We start from the raw sequence: 16,703 nt of genomic DNA, 5'->3' as shown, positions 1-16,703 counted from the left end.
TTCCTTATGTTTAAGCTCAAAAGGAAAATTTATAAGCTGCAAAAAGGGCAGAGAAGGAATGATAAAAGCTGCCTTCCTGCAAGGGACGGCCAGCTGACAGCAAAAACGTCCCAACCACGGAAGACACAAGGCAAGTTACTGGGTTCCTCTCTTGTAAGTCCTGTTTTCAGAAGGCCTTCTGATATCAGGGTACTCTTACCTGCTCACTCACTCTTAGCCTGACACCCAGCTATGTGTTGTCGTCTTGACACTGTGGGGGAAGCTTTGGTTGGGCAACACATTGTCAAAGTTAAAATCCAACGTGTCTCCATCCATGAGGTCGTTTCGAATGATGGACTCCATGTCACAGTCCAAGCGCTCGATGAACATGCCGTCCAAGTCACTCGGGAGCTTCTCCTGGTGGAGAATGCCCATCCTGCCATAGCCATTGCAGCTGCTCACGGTGGAGTAGCCCCCCAGGGTATTCATCTGCATGGGGTGGGGCAGAGGCACTTGTAAAGCTGTCTTCACCTGGGCCAAACGGTTCACACCTGAGGTGTGGGGCATGGTGTTTACCGCATGGGGCAAGGCACGCCCGTTAACTGCAGACGTGGACTGAGCATGTCCAGGGTGGGTGTGGGAGCTGGGAGTCATCATTTTGTTATGAGATGCCTGGCTGCCATAGGCTGGCATGACCGAATTAGGGCCCATCAACACATTCTGGCCAAGGACCCGGCTATTGGGTTGAGCCACCCCAGGATCAACTGGTGTCATAATGTCATTATGGGGAGGAGAGTCAGAAGTAAGTAACTCCTTCAAGAGTCCCGGTGCGCAGTTATACTGATTCATACCGCCATAACTCGATTTGTTGTCCTGAAGCGTTTGCATAGGCATCTGGGGCAAGGGGCTCATGCTGGATTGGCCGTACGTGTATTTTTGGTAGTTTGGGCTGGGTGAATTCAGACTGGTGTTGGGCGGCGCAAATGAGTAGCATGGTGTCTGCTGCATCATGGTGCCCGGTGAAGACTGGGTTGAAACAGTTAATGATGTTGGTGATGAGAGAAGGTTGAGATTATCCAAAAGGTTTTCCATGTTCTCAGGATTGCTTATCTCAGACAGACTGGGCAGAGTAGAAGCCATCTTTGCTGCAGATGGTGGGTATACCAGAGAATGCACATCCCCATCTCCAAGATCATCCTGTTCGGTCATAATAGGAGAAAGTCTCCCACTAATGGTACTAGCATTTGAGCTAGTTCGAGGTCGAAATGTACTCCAGTTATCAAAGTCATCATTGCTGTGAGAGCCAGGGCTTGCAGGCCACTTAGAAAACTGAGATCCCGGGCTATCCCCAGCACCCTCCTGGCCAGACTGCAGGGATGCTTTTTTCTTGGCAGCTCGGCCTCGGCTCTTAGCAAATTTACTGTTATTGTCCATGGATGCGGCTCTTCTTCTGGGGGATTTCCCACTCTTGCCTCCCTCAGGATTGAGCATCCACCAAGAACTTTTTCCAGTTCCTTCATTCTGCACACGAATGAACTTGCTGTGTAGGGACAGATTATGACGAATTGAATTCTGCAAAGCAAAACATCATGTTAGAAATACAATACTTCTCCGATTGGAAAACCCACTAGTCAATACAAATATGTATTACATGGAAGACATGTCAAGTTTTAAAAGAGTTTATGGTATAGAATTCAACCCATACAGTCACTACAAGAGAGCTGAAACCAGGAAGGGAAAAATAGTATGCTATCTTAAAAACAGTATCTGTATCTTAATTTAACGAGGGGACAACATAAAGTATTATTATAAACACGTTCTTTTATATATAGCTCTGTTTTTCAGAGAATTGATAGGAACTGGTTTTAAAACCACTTAGAGTTGCTATGTAAAGTGCTATCAAAACCCCATCCCATTCTATCACCCCAAAATTACTGCCAGTTCTCGCCAGATTACACATTTGTCATTAACACAAAGTGAGAAGTCTTATAATACGGGGCCCACATGATCATGGAAAGAAAGAAAGGAAGCAGTATATATTCTTAGTCAAGAATTAAAAGCCTGAAAACTACTAAGATCTAGATTCATTTATATCCTTAAAGTCCATTAGGCAAATACAAGTGAGTATAAGGAAAACAGGGTTTTGTTTTGTTTTGTTTTGTTTTAATTTTAGAAAGTTGAACTGCCAAAAAAAAAAAAAAGAAAGAAAGAAAAAAAAAATTTAAATTCAAGTGGTGTTTACCACCCTGTCTTCCCAACAATAACCAGTAGTGTGCACCAACTAACTCGACCTTGTCAGAGGTTATACTCTGACCAAAAAGACAGCCTAGGAGGGAAAGAGTGATGGAGAGGACGGGCAGCTTCAATCCACTAAGTATGGCTCCGTGACTAAATCACACCATGTATGCCCCTAGGACCACTGGTAAAGAAAATCAACTTTTTTAAAGCACTTAGGTGGCTCTGCTACTCCCTGACTCAATGGCTACAAACCTTGGGAAACTGCTTGGCCCCCATGTGCCTTATAGACCCTTGTGAGGCTATTCTACAGGTTAAATGTCATGAGTATGTAAAATGCTTAGCAGTGTCTGGAACATAGTAAGCAGTCACCAAGGAGAAGGTATTAGATCCCAACTTGAGGGGCACAAGGTATCACCCACTCTGAACCCCATTCCCCTCCTCCTATCCACTGGGGTGTGGGTAGGAGCTTACAGGTATTATAAACACAAACTCACAACTCCAAACACACTGTGAGGGGTACAGAGACAATCTGAAGGTCTAGTAGAAACTGTGGAGCCAGATTGGAAACGAGGCAGCCAGAATTTGATTCCCCTACTGGACACAGGGCAACTGATAGCATCTGGAGTCTCAGGGACATGTAGACAAGGAAAGGGAGGCTCCTGAGGAGGGAGCTTCTCTGATACCTTTTTTCCCTCAACACCGGATAGGGTACACTACAGACTATCTGCTTGTTTCCTGATGCAAGTCCAGGAGTGGGCTCTGGGTGTCCTAGACCCCTGAACAGGGCTGTGCATGGGCCCCCAGACTTCCCTAGCTTCCCCTGCCAAATGGATGCAAAGCTCAACTGACCAAGTCCCCAGGACCCCTCTGGCCCCCCTCTCCCTGACCACGAAAAGGCTCTGGCTGGATTTGTGGTCACCCAGGGATGCAGCCACAACGCCCACATCCTCATGCCATTGCCGTGGGACGCAGATGTTTGAGTGCCAATCATTGCACCAGAACAAAGCCTTTTGTACAACAGGCCAGGCCGAGGCTCAACACAAACCATGAGCTCACAATTTTTCTCATTAAAAGCAGGTAGAAAACAAAGGGAAAAAGAAGAATCTCACGTTCTAAAAGGAGATGCAAAAGTCAGAGTGAGGCTGGACAGGCAAGGCTGAGAAATCCACATTTCAACATGCCCTCTGACCCTCTGTACCACATTCCACCCAAGTACTGCAACACAGCAGCTGGGACAAGCCCTTCCGCCAGGGCCCAGGTGAGGGTGGGTCAGCCACGTCCCTGGACAGGGGCTTCCAGGCTGGATGCTGGCAGGCATGTAAGTGGATGGCAATGAGGATTTGCTGCTGCTGCCAAGACTCCTCTTCCTACCTACAGATCTATCCCCAACTCAAGACCAGCACTGAGGGCTTTAGGTACATACAAGACTCCCTAAAACTCTAAAAGAGGCCAAGCACTGCATTTCCCTAATGTCTTATTTCATTCCCCCAAGATTTGCCAAACCCCACGGGAAGGTTTTACACACATGTGCGCATGCATACACACACACACACACACACACACACACACACACACACACTGTGCGCTCCCAAAGCCACAGCCTCATCTGCTGGGCCCACCAACACCAGCAAACCAAGTTCTATTATCCTCCTTAAAGAAGCAGGCCTGCCCTGCTCTGGGTGAGACTTGGAATGGAGCCTGTGACAAGCTCTACATGCTGAAAAGTCTAGGCATCTGCACAATATTCCATCATGACTATCTTGCTCTCTGAACACAGAGACACAGATAAGCTATGATGAAATCTCTAGAGGAAAGCAAGTTTGACTCCTGTCCTTGTCACAATAAGTTAATAATAAAGGGGGAAGATCTTCCTAGATAGTGGCTTCCTGACTGCGTTGCCTGGGGAGGGGGTGGTGCAGCTCTACGATACACATAATTAGATCAGATCATCTGTAACTGCAACGGGGGGACATTTCTAACAAGACTGTAGAATTTGTAATGATGAAGGTGGGATATACACTAACTTACTACTTGGACTTACCCTCCCCCAATGCCAAAAAAGCCACAGCAATCCCTTACTTATCAAAACATGCTACATATTTTCCTAAGAGGACATTTCAGGTCGCTCTTTGAGCAACAGAGCTGTCTCCTAACTTTGCCAACAATTTAAAAACTTTCTTTCCGAACAGGAAAAGGTTTGCTGTGCAGGGCTTGTTACATAAATTCCTGTTTTTCACACAGCCAGCAGGACATTAAAGAGGCTATGATTGCAATGGGGGAACCAGAGTGGCAGGAGTGGCAGTGCTGAAGAGGTAATGCTGGTGAAAACATGTGTCGCTATTAACGATGTTATCATGTCTGCCGATCTCTGCCGGACACGGCGGACTCAGCCTGGTCTCATCGGGGAACCATGCAGCAGAGCCACACGCGACCGTCAGAGCTGTGCAGTCCTAGAACACGAACAAGTATCATGTGAGGAGAGAGGCAGAGTGTGAGCACAGAAGACTCATGCACTGCAAACCACTTACCTAAATCCAGAATTTCTGCATGAGACCATTAGAGAAAAGGACAAATCAGCAACTTTCCTCTCCACTAGCTGCACTGAGCTTCTCTGCAGCCCAGGCTTTCTGCTAGTGCTGAGCTGGCTTTCCTCTGCATATGCCCCCTCTGCCACCTGCCCCTGACTCAGTTGCCATTTGCCCATGTGCGTGCCTGGCCACACTGAGCGGGGCAGGGTGTTCTTGGGAAGCCTGACCCAGTGGAAGTCCATGGATCTCGTGGGGGAAGGGGTGCCCAGCACAGTGTGTCCTGGCTTGTTCGACTTGCTCTGCTGGCTGTTTCTAAAGCTCAGGTGTTCCATTTTATGCACTCTACAGACTGGATTCTTAAAGGGCAAGGGGATAGAGTGTGTTTTTATTTACTAATCTCAAGGCCCCTAACAGATGTTCCACACAAAAGACATATTCAATGAACATTTGTTGACTGACATCCCAAAAACATTACAGGGAAGGTGTAATGCCTTCCACATATTTTCTCCATCCATTCGTGTACCAATTCATACCAAATAACTTTTATCGGGATTGATTTACGCTGGGTGCAGTGAAGGATGTCAGAAGGAATTAGTCACAGAGTCTGCCTTCCAGGTGTTTCATAATCTATCTAGAGAAGTAACAAGTCCACCTAAACAGTCACTTAGTACAAAAAACGACGTACAAAGGACTGTCCTGGAGCCTTGACTTTCTCCTGCCAAAAACTGCCACCCCACCCCTATAACTTCCATCTCAGCCAAAATGTCCCTTTCCTTCTGGAAGCGTATCTTGAGAATCCCATCCTGAAGCAAGCCTAAGACCCGGTTTACTCACCACAATTCTGATTCTACTATGTCTGGCTCCCCACTATACTGTCAGCAGCATGAGCTCGGGGACCTGGTCTGTCCCCTTGGACACTGTACCCTCACAGCTCCATCATCAAGTAGATACTCAAGTATCTGCTGAACGGATTAATAGGTCCTACATTTTTACAGGGTTGTTGTAAAGATTAAATGAGATAACAGATGTGCTTACCTCAATCAATATCAGCTAATGCTGTTATTGGGATAATGGCATCTATAAAATAACAGTCTGTGCTTTAGAGATTTATCCATATTATAAACATTAGTCTCATTTCTTTATAATCATATCTTGTACTGTTCTCACTAACATGAGGCTTTTACATGTTAGTTACTGGACAAACAGACCAGTTTTGGGGTAAGAGTTAAGACATTTTTCCTCTGCACTAGACAGCATCTCAGATGCTATGGGCCAATGTTAAGGAAGGAATTCAGACACTAAAGGTGGTCTGTTAACATGCTTGCTGGTCATGTCCTCATAACTTCTCAAGGTTGCTGCCGAGCCTTGTGTGTGTGCAGGCAGCAGCAGCAGGTGTTAGAGCAGAGCTACTTCAACAGGCCAGTCTGGCATCTCCACAGGGGATGGTTATGACTGAGCTCCACTGGTCCCCCCGCCTTCCTGGCTAGAAGAAGCCAGGCTCCAAGGCTGGTCCCCAAAAGGCCCTGGGGACACAGAGTAGGAACCACCCCTCCCCAGAATGCTCCTAGCCTTGCTGCCTAAAGCAATAATCAGACAACAAAATCCAAGAAAGAAATCTTTACACCTTTCACTTCATTTACATTTTTATCTCATTTTTTTAAATGAGCAAATGCGTTATATAATGTATATAATATATTGTTATAGAGTAAGTGAATAAATGTAATCTCAAAAAGAGTCAGTGATTTTTTACAAAGACATTTAGAGACCACTAGTCTATTACAGTCAACTTCTAGTCTCCTAGAAGCCCCAACAAGAAAACCAAAGGAGCAGAACGAGCCCTACAGTCAAGTCTAGCAAATTCTTCGGTCCCCCAAGGCCTGGGTTGAAAAAAAATGATCTAGGGTCCAGCCCTCAGTTTGTTCCCGTCCTCCCCTGCCCTGGGCTCCTTCCTGACCACTTCTCTCTATTCCAGGCTTCCCTGGACCCTGGCCTCCTGAATCCAATCCTCTGGACTTGAGCTGCCACATGGCTCCATTCAGCCTACCCACTGGGGTGCATGGAGACCACCACCTCTCAGCCACAGCTCTCACCATCACTGCTGCACCCCACTTTCTTTCTGCAGGGAGTTCTAAGATGATGCTGCTCTTCGTGTTTAACCAAAAATAAAACCAACTGAAGCTGAATAACATCCTGCTCAGGAACCTCTGCACTCATACTTTACATCTGGATTTTACTTTACAGTTTACAAACCGCTTTCAATACATCATGTCATTCCATCCTTGGAGGAGACCTATGAGGCAGGTATTATTGGCCCCATTTTAGAAATAGAAAAGCTGAGGCTCAGAAAATGAATCTCATGCAAAATGACCCTGCATGTAACACCAATGCCAGCTGGAAAAACCACTTATAGGCTTTGCCATTGTTAAGAAAAATCAAAGGAACACATTTAAGACTGAGGTTACATGTGTGCTTCTTGAGGGAGCGGAACTAATTCTGTTTACAAATACTAGTTTACAAAACTCGTTTTTTTTTTTTTTATATCAGAAGTATTTCCCTACAACCACTGTAAGTCTTGCTATTTCAAGGAGATGTTAATGCAAAACTCGTTTTCTGCCTCAATAAGTAATAAATTTACAAAATATAATTGGCTTTTAATTCTAATTGGCTACTCTTTGTTGCAGGAAACCAGAGCAGCTGAAGTGTGCATTTCAGATGTTAGCATCGCCCCGGGAAAAGCGTGTGTAAAAAGGCCGTGGGGACCCACAAGGAAAGTGGAAAGGTCCCCAGAGGCCCCTACAGCCTAATACTGCCCAGCGCCCAGCGACAGGGTGAATGTGAGAAACAGTCACCAAGCCAAACAAAAAACTTCTAACTAAGACACTGAAACACATGACTAAATGAATTTGTTGTTCTAGAAATTCTAGAAATTCTTTCAAAATGCTAGACAAACTAGATTTTTCCAAAAGCATTTTATCTAATTTCTGTGAACTCTATCAATGTGTGCAATGGTTTCATAGGCTCCCAGCGAGAACTTTACCCCTTTCTCCTGCTTCCTCTTTTACACTATCCCTTCCTGCACTTTAAGGAATAAAAACAAACCAAGGAGAAAGTAGGAATAATCTCTATTCAACACAGAGTTCCCATTAAATAAAGGTGGTAACAGAACAACTTTGCAAGGTAATGCATTTTGCTTGCAAAAAGAAGGAAAACAGGTGACCTCTTGCCCAGCCTTTTTTTTTTTAAACAGGTGACGTCAATAGATGTCAGCAACAGACAGCACATAAATTCAACTCTAAAAAGTATTGTAATAGAAGATCTGCTGTGAAGAGCTTGAGCTATTACACATTCGGCCCTGGCACCCAGCTCTTCTGTGAAGCTGATTTCACTTCCCAGAAACCTGTCCTTTTTGCCCCACCACCAATGGTCCCAAAGGCCCCTCTCACCCTCCCTAGTCTGCACTAGGACTCTGGGCTTCCCTGGGACCTCAAGGCTGTGGGCAGAGGACTTGCAGCCTCATAAAATTTGCCAGCTGGAAAGCCCTGGGAGGGTCACCTGGTCTAACACCCTCATTTTATATTAGAAAAAATAGAGTTCAGAAAGACTGAAATGCATATGGAAAGCTCATGGGTGTTCATTTACAAAAAGTGGAATCACGTGGGGCTTTAGTCCTAGAAGAACAAGAAAGCAAGTATCAAACATACAGTGCATCTCCCCTGACCAAATCAACCCTAAGCTATGGATTCTCAGCAGCTACAGACCCACATCTAGCTCTAAACAGCTTTATCTCTGACTCAAATCATTCCAAAGAAGGAAAATGTGACTAGGTTAAATCACCTTCTACTAAAAAAAAGCATGGGGGAGATCATGATCTCCTGTAAAATAGAACCAAAAAGACAAATGTAAGGACTCATGAGCAGTTTCATGCTTTCAAGAGGCAGGAGGGAGGCAGAACCCAAGGTCAGACTGTGGGGCCCCAGAGTGAGTCACCAGATCTCCCTAAGCCTCAGTCTTGACATCTGTCACAGTAACGGCTATTACACGGGATCATTACATGGGATCGTTATGGGCTAAACGGCATGGTATTCACGGAAAGGCACATCACCAGACACAAAACTGAGGAAATAAAGGTTGGCTATTTTGTAATGGGAATTAAAGAGGTGTATAAACGAGAATTTTTTAGCAATCATGAATGGTTACAACTTGATTAGAAATCATTTATCACAAGCTTCCTGTTTAACAGGCAGCTGGCCTTCCTCAGACTTGTTTCCATGTCCTCACAACTGAGCTGCAATCCTTCCTTAACAGAAATATTGTTCTCGTCCCTTAAGAGGATTTTAGATGTAAAAATTTGGATTGTTGAACTGGTGTGGTCCCGTCAGCTACAGGGTGACCCTGTCAGAACACATGTCCCTGAGGCTGATCAAGGTGGGGGACACACACAGCTGACCGATGCCCAGCTGTGTCCAGGATGGCGGGGATGAGAACCACGCTCTTTCTCACCTCTTCACACACTCTGGCCACCCACCGCTGCTTACCTCACAGAAGAGAGCAAACCCTAAAAAAGCCCGAGAGATGGGGGGCTTCAGGGCATTCTGCAGGACAGAGTGCTGGTGGGAGAGGGGGTTACAAAGTGAACTGGACACTGGTATCAGGAAAAACAAGGCATGAGGACAGAGGCACCCCGAGCCCAGAGGGCTGGCCAAGGAGGAAATCCTCACAATGGAGAAGCAGACAATGTTCCAAGGTGTGCCTCATCTTCGACCAGCTAATGTAACAGCCAAAAGCCTCAACATTTCAGAGTCACACTCCAGCCAACAACCTCAGACATTTAAGATTTAAGAAAAAAAATCTTCAGGGACAGACACAAAAGCTACTTAATGCTATTAAAGCCATCCCAAGTTGCTGCTTCTCAGAAGCTCATCAGTCAAAGAAAGAGCGTTTCCCCCATGCTGCATCCCCTAGGAAAAGACCCCATAGAGAAAGCTACCATTTTATGAAAGGAAGTTGGGCAAAGCCTTAATTTTTCAGAATGTGAAAATCTATACCATTTCATGCCCAGCGCTTCACACATTATCAGAAACCAGCAACTGCAAAAGACAAACCTAAAACAATCCAGGTGAGGTTGAAACCTTAAGATTTATATGCAAGCTCTTCCCTTCTGTTCCAGATCCTGAGGCATTTATCTAAATCACTACCCATCTATAATCTCCATAAAAGTTGCTAATGTGGACCCCCGTTTACGTGTGGGTAAGAGGAACTACCTCCCATGGTCACACACTTGGGCCTGATGCTGCCATTCTAACCAACAAGGTCAACTCTCAAGTGAGTGTCATCAACCCTGGCTAATAAAGTCCCTGTGGTGGATACATCGAGCCTAAATTTCATTTAGCTAAAATTATTTTAAATGCCTCTTTTTTGTTTTATTAAAGGATGAGTAGGCTACTAAGGATCTCAAAGTGGAGCTTGTCTCTTTCCCCTGAGATTAATTTAGTGTCAGCGCAACCTGCAGGCATCCCTGGCCACCCTTTAACCTACTCACTCCTTCCGCAGGGAAGCACAGGCACCCAGCATTGCCAAGTCCACAGCAGGAAGCCACCACCCCCTACCCTGCCCACCTGCTGACCTGCAGGAGCCTACCCTGTCTGATGTCTGAAACTTCTTTTTCATTAACTGCCCAGAACATGAACTCTCTTGCTGCTCTTGCCTAACGACTGCCTCAGTCACATAAAGCCCCACCGCAGCAGAATATTAAGAGGAAACTCATTTGTGGAAGTGATTCTGCCATTTTCCTAATGAAAATCTTCATCTGTTTTACAGGCCATACCATTTTTCTAATCTTCAATGGCTCCATAAACACACTGCTTTACAATGCAATTAACTACCTTATGTCTTTGGCTACCAGAAGAATGACGCAAAACAAAATAAAAACCAAAAGCAAAGAACACATTAGGATTTATTCTATTCTGATGAAGAACTTAAATTAGGTATAAAGTGAAGCACAGCATGTATCAACAGTTTGGTCAAACATAAAGTTTTCTGAAAAGAACTGAAGGGAATTTTAAAGTATTGTCAGAGTTAGTGATGAGCCCATTAAACATATTCATGTTAAGTAAATGCTTATTCAAGGTGTGCACCCAAACTGTTTATAAGAGCCAACAAAAAGCTTTATCAATGTAAATTCAAAGGCAGTAAGGTTGAAACTTTGACAGATTAAAATCTCTAGGATAAAATCCCATCCATAGGATGTACTATCTTTAACTGCTTCTCATTCTAAATATGTTCACTGTCTGGAAAATCTAGGGGAAAAAAATGAATTCACTCAATGCAAAATCTATTTACCAAGAATTGCTACTCTTAGCAAATAGAATTAAAAAGTACAAAGTCTAGGTTTATGTGGTTTTTTTTTCTATTTTGGAACTCAAATATGGTAAATTCAGATTACAAAATGAACAGCAAATTGCAATAAAATGTAACTCTGAACTACATTTTATTTGCAATGTAGAATTACCTCCGTGATATACAATCTTGACACCAGCTTGCCTGCCCATCATTCTGGCTAAGGAACCTAAAGCAACAACGACTTGGTAAGTACACACTGGTTTGGGGCCACCTTCTCCAAATTCTTGGGATCCTGCCTCAAGTCAAATAACTACAAAAATTCACTGACTGATCCAATACTAGCAAAACCATTGGGGCCCATTTACTTTATGATAAAGCAAAATGCCCCCTACCATGGGAGGCTGGGCCCAGCCAGAGCTGTTCCCAAGAATCCTGGAGACATCAGGGATCCACCTCAGTGAACAGACCACAGACACAGCAGGTCTGCTACGTAACAGCCCTACTCTTCACACCTTCCTTCCAAACAACAAAGGCTCCTTCAGCATTACCAGGACCCACGCCAGTTCAGGGACTCCAGAAGAACCCCCCAAAATGTTTCAGAAATGCAGCTTTCATTAAGATACCTAAAAACCTACAGATACGACCCTCAAGGCCTTCCATAATGTGTCCACCCTAAAACCACACCTTCCCAGCAACACGGCCCCTGTCCCGTACAAGAGGCCTACACTTAACTTCGCAAGCAGCATCTGTCCATGGGCCTCTCACAATATGGTGCTGTGCTTTTTTGTAAGACCAAGTTTCCTACTCAGTGTAAACACCTATGCTGTGAACAGCATTTTCACTTCTGTCTGCAAACTCTGAACAGAAAAGGAGCCTGAGAAGCAACCCCCTCACCCCTGTGTAGTCACCAACACTCCACTACAAGTAACACATTCACCAAGTGATGCCACAAGTACCTGCAGCCTCAATCAGGCCTCGAGTCAAGACGAAGGCCAGTTCTGGGAGCATGTGCTTGGCCAAGATCACTCCTGGGCTCAGGGGATGCTGGAAGGCTCCAAGTTGAGTCTGCCCTGGAACCAGACTGAGGCGACCTGAGGACATCCTACGATGACTCCTGTGAGTTCATTACTTTTGAGCTCAGCCTGGGGCTAGGCTGATCCATATTCCAGAGAGAAGGGAGAAAGAAAGTCAACTAAGACAAAAAGGATTCCCAAACCACCTGAAGATCTTCGACTGAGCAATCAGCAAAACTTACTTATCTGGAAAATTTTCCTTGTATTAAACTTTTTACTCCTAACGCTGCAGTTTGAACTCATGTCCTCTTTAGAAACATGAACAACATTGCCAAGAATTGAAAGTATAAGACTTTGTCTACAAATCTCCAAAGACAAAAACCTCACAGCTACTTTTAGTAGTTATGAATATCATTTTTAGGAGGTGTTGACCTTTTAAAATGCACTGGCTCCACAACACATATTCACTGTTTGGAGCTGAGAAAACAATGAGAGAATTTGGTACAGTTAAGCTCTATCTTAAACACTCCAGGGAAACTAGCAAAGGAAGAAAGAATGATTATATGAACCATTTCTTAGGATAATTCAAACCAGTGGAGAATTAGAACTTCTCACCCAAGCCCATAGTCTGTGGTGGTCCACCTTAAACTCCTCTTTGGAACTTCAGTGCTCACTGTTTTCAGTTTATCACTTTGAATTTTGTCCAAAAGGAAACTGTATGTGAGAATCTTGCACACAGTACAAATGTTTTATATATCTTCCAAGCTACTACATTCAAGTATATTCTGAACCACAGCTATGATTTCTACCATAATATATCAGTACATTCAGCAGAACCTTTTCTCCACTTTCTTAAAATCATGCATTTGCCATAATGGTTCAGTATTAAGGGTCTCCCCAGAAGACTAAGGGCTTACATTCATGTCCAAGTTAGGTCATTTACTCTGCATATGAATCTAAGCAAGTCAGATGATGTCCCGGGCCTCACCATCACATAACCCAAAGGAGCATTGTGAAGACTAAGTGAGAGCACATGTGGAAACCACACAGCATATCAAAAATGTGCAAGACACTATTCAATTTCCAGAAATCCTTGATATTCTAAAACAAAAGCAAAGTTTTCTGGAAGAAGCTGTCAGCCCCATTATCGCAGATACTTAAACAGTTACGAGCAGTGAGATCAGCCTTAATTTCAACTCTCACTTTTTTTCTAAACCAACAGGTAGTCTCTGGTATTATTTTCTTTATTTTGTATTACTTGGAAAAGTAATTAAATCCAATTCTGACAATCTAGTTAAGGCTGCAAGAGATCGTTTAGAACTGTTAGAGGGTGAACAAAGTTTGAAACAATTATTCTTCAGTGCAATCATATACCTCAAAGATAAGAAGTTTTACATTTTAATCATTTTTAAAGTCCATAATACATTTCTATCAAATAATTAATAAAACGGACATCAATATATTGGATAACTGTTTTAGTCCTCAAAGTAGCTATAAATTAGGCTGGAGCAGCATGCCATTTTAGAGCAAAACATTTTCTTTAAGAGAGCTTTCCACGTTGGGTTAGTTTTTTGTTTATTTCATTATATATACATCCGGCTGTCCCAAAAGGACCCCAGGGTGAATAAGGGCTGGAACAGAACACATCCAGGCAGTCCCACCCAAGTCACCAACAGAGCACTCCTTTGCTGTTGGGGGACCAAGAGGGATCGGGGTACCAAGGATCTCACAGGATCTTGAGTCAGTCATTTTTACTGGGAATATGAACAGAAAATAAACTTTTACCTTCAGTTTTTATTATTGAAAAATCCATCCCAAATTAATCAAGAAAATAAGCAAAGCCTAGTCGAAGTGAGTCTAATGTAAACTATTTAATTCCAGACCATTTCAGAAATTAATTTACTTCCATTCACATTTCAATAACATAAATAAGGGTCTTTTAATTCAGCCAAATTGAAAGCAATCAACGTCATTTTCAAGTCAACATGTATTTACTGGGCCCTTAATGTTGACTAGGTACTGTGGAAACAACAAAGGCACATAAGGCTCTTTTCCAAAATGAAATGTGGCACATGCTCAAAACAAGAAAGGAAAGACCCTAACCTGTAATTGGAACATGAGGAAAGGCAAGATTCCAATGGCTGGATAAAGGGGGAAGGAATTCTTGATGTGAGTGTAGAACATGAATCAAAGCTGACAGGTATACTATACAACATGTGTTCTAAAACCCAAGAGCCCTGGACTCAAATCCACATACTGCCTGAGTAATCCTGGGTAAGTGATTTACAATCCAACAATATTTACCTTATTGAATCACAGTACTAAACGCTCAGGGTGCACAAACCACCCAACAAGTATCATCTATTTAGTATTTGTGAGAGAAGTGTGTTAAAGTACTAACCTGTCTGGAGAAGGGGTAAGCATGGCCATATTTGAGTTCAGATGCAGAAAGAGGGGAAAACAGAGTGGGAGGGGACTTTTAAAAATGAGCAAGGAGCTTGTATTTTATCTGAACACTCAGGAGAGCAAGTAAAGATCAGAATAAAGTTACAACATGGAACCCAGAGGGAAAGTGCCAGCCTGTCTTCCCACAAGACGGTGGGAGAGGAGACACGGTGCCCTGCTTGGAAAGTAGATACTTTAGATTATCCAAAAATCTAAATATACGTGGGTGTCTGTATTTTTACATGCACTTAAATTTTTGTTGATGAGCAAAACATCTCAGGGAGGTACTATCTTTGGAATGGCTCTTTCCCACCCCAAAAGGTGTCCTTGGTTCAAATCACTGCCCCCAGTAGAATGGTGCCACAGCTTGTGCGGAAAGACTGATGACGAGTGTCGCCTTCAGGGCTTTACCCACCTATCTCCCTGCAAATGATGGGGTTTTATATTAAAGCAGCTGCTCGGCTTTTGTCTCATGATTCGAATGCTACCTGGTAGTTCTAAAACCCGTGGCATAATCTCTGGTTTTTTCAGTCAAGGAGGGCAGGATACTGGGGGCTAGGACCATTTGTTTTGAATGAACAAGATTTTAACATGTGTAAAGTCTGGTGTGTGTTTTCAAACTTTTATTCTTCGTTCACAGAATTTGGCTTACAAATTCCGTTCTTACTTTTTGAAAGGTTTATTTTTGTTTCTTGAGGTCATTGTCTAGGCTCAACCATAACATCTTTCAGGTTGTTTTGAACGGCCAAGGGGAAATTAAAGGAAATAATGCCCTACAATGTAACCATGGACTGCTCAGCATAAACAGGGAGAAAGCTACAACAAATTACTCAGGAGTGATTAGTCAGTACCCTGGTAGGTGCACATGAGATCTGGGGCCTAGACTGACTAACAGCTGGAAAGCGCGCGCGCACACACACACACACACACACACACACACACACACACAGGAAAGAGGTCTGAATCTTGGGAAGTTAATGTTTAACAGTTGATTATCCCATCAGAATTTGATTATAAAAGTACATGACTGTGGGTATAACCCCTACCCTCAGCAGATCCCACTGACCTTCTTTCACAGCCCAGGAGCCCTGGCATCCATCTGCTTCCTTTCTTTTCGGTCCCAAAATAAGTTAATGCCATGCAACTTACGACCAGGTTTAAAAATCACGAAGTTACTAGCAAACAATAGCAGACAGATCAAACATTTTGTAAAACATAGGTCATACAGTCTAATACCTGGTCTGATCACTTTCTTGGAGGAGCACCGAGGAACTCTTGATGAGACAAATATCACACCTTAGGTTATTAACCTCCCATCTATTGTACAACACGTTCTCCCAACCATTCCATTACTCCTATTGGGATCATTGTATTCTCCCCCAACACAAAAGAAACCAAACAAAGCACTTCCATTAATATAGTTTCTACCTTCTGGATTTTAAAATACTTTAATGTGAACTTTTCATCTACACCCAACTCCTGAAATAGCTTAGCTTAGGTAAGGACGAAAGCAGATAGATACTCTAGAAAGGAAGAAAGGAGAGGAGAGGGGAGGAGAGGGGAGGGGAGGAGAAGGAAAAGGGGAGGGGAGGAAAAGGAAAAGGGAAGGGAAGAAAAGATCAAGTATAATGGCCAGGATCAGTTCTGAGAAGTTAGACTTGCTTCCTTCGTTTGAGATTTCAATGCAAAATAGTAAATCATTTCTGCCTGGCTGGAACAATTTACCTCAAAATAAAAGAGTTTTGTTATGAAGTTCTGCTTCTCCTAAAGGAAGTAAGAGGGCTGACTAATGAAATGCATGTATAATCTGCCACTAGCACCTTCACCAAACACCCCCTCCCCATAACCAACCAATCCAGTAAGAGTAACAAAAGCAGCAAAGTTGAATATTAAATAATAAAGAAGAACAGGGGTGGGGGTGGTTGATACACACGGCCTCACTCCAGGTATGTGTCTGGTTAAACACTGGCCGAGACACACCAGCATGCTGTTCTTGGTCCAAATTTCTTACATCTATCCGTGCCAAACAGTGCAGCTGTCACTCAGGCTACAGCTCATGAATCTTGACCTACCAGCTGACAACCAGTCCTAGAATGCTGATCCTGTTGATGGAGAACCTTCCTGTGTTCTGGTTAAAATCCTTCTCCACAAAGTTCCTGCT

General features: G+C 43.6%; 1 protein-coding gene across 2 annotated transcripts in view; it reads right to left on the bottom strand.

Annotated features, from left to right (window-relative positions):
- Window positions 1–16,703, bottom strand: part of FOXO1 (forkhead box O1) — an 86,748-nt gene that overhangs the window by 4,604 nt on the left and 65,441 nt on the right. For both annotated transcript variants that reach the window (XM_032496252.1, XM_032496251.1), the window contains one exon: window positions 200–1,551. In XM_032496252.1, the coding sequence (XP_032352143.1) occupies window positions 214–1,551 (1,338 nt within the window). In that variant the 3' untranslated portion in view covers window positions 200–213. The remainder of the gene's footprint in view (window positions 1–199; window positions 1,552–16,703) is intronic.

This window comes from Camelus ferus, chromosome 14 (assembly GCF_009834535.1).
Source record: "Camelus ferus isolate YT-003-E chromosome 14, BCGSAC_Cfer_1.0, whole genome shotgun sequence".
Classification (NCBI taxonomy): Eukaryota; Metazoa; Chordata; class Mammalia; order Artiodactyla; family Camelidae; genus Camelus; species Camelus ferus.
Note: the sequence above shows the minus strand (reverse complement) of the source record. Positions and strands in the feature narration are given on the sequence as shown.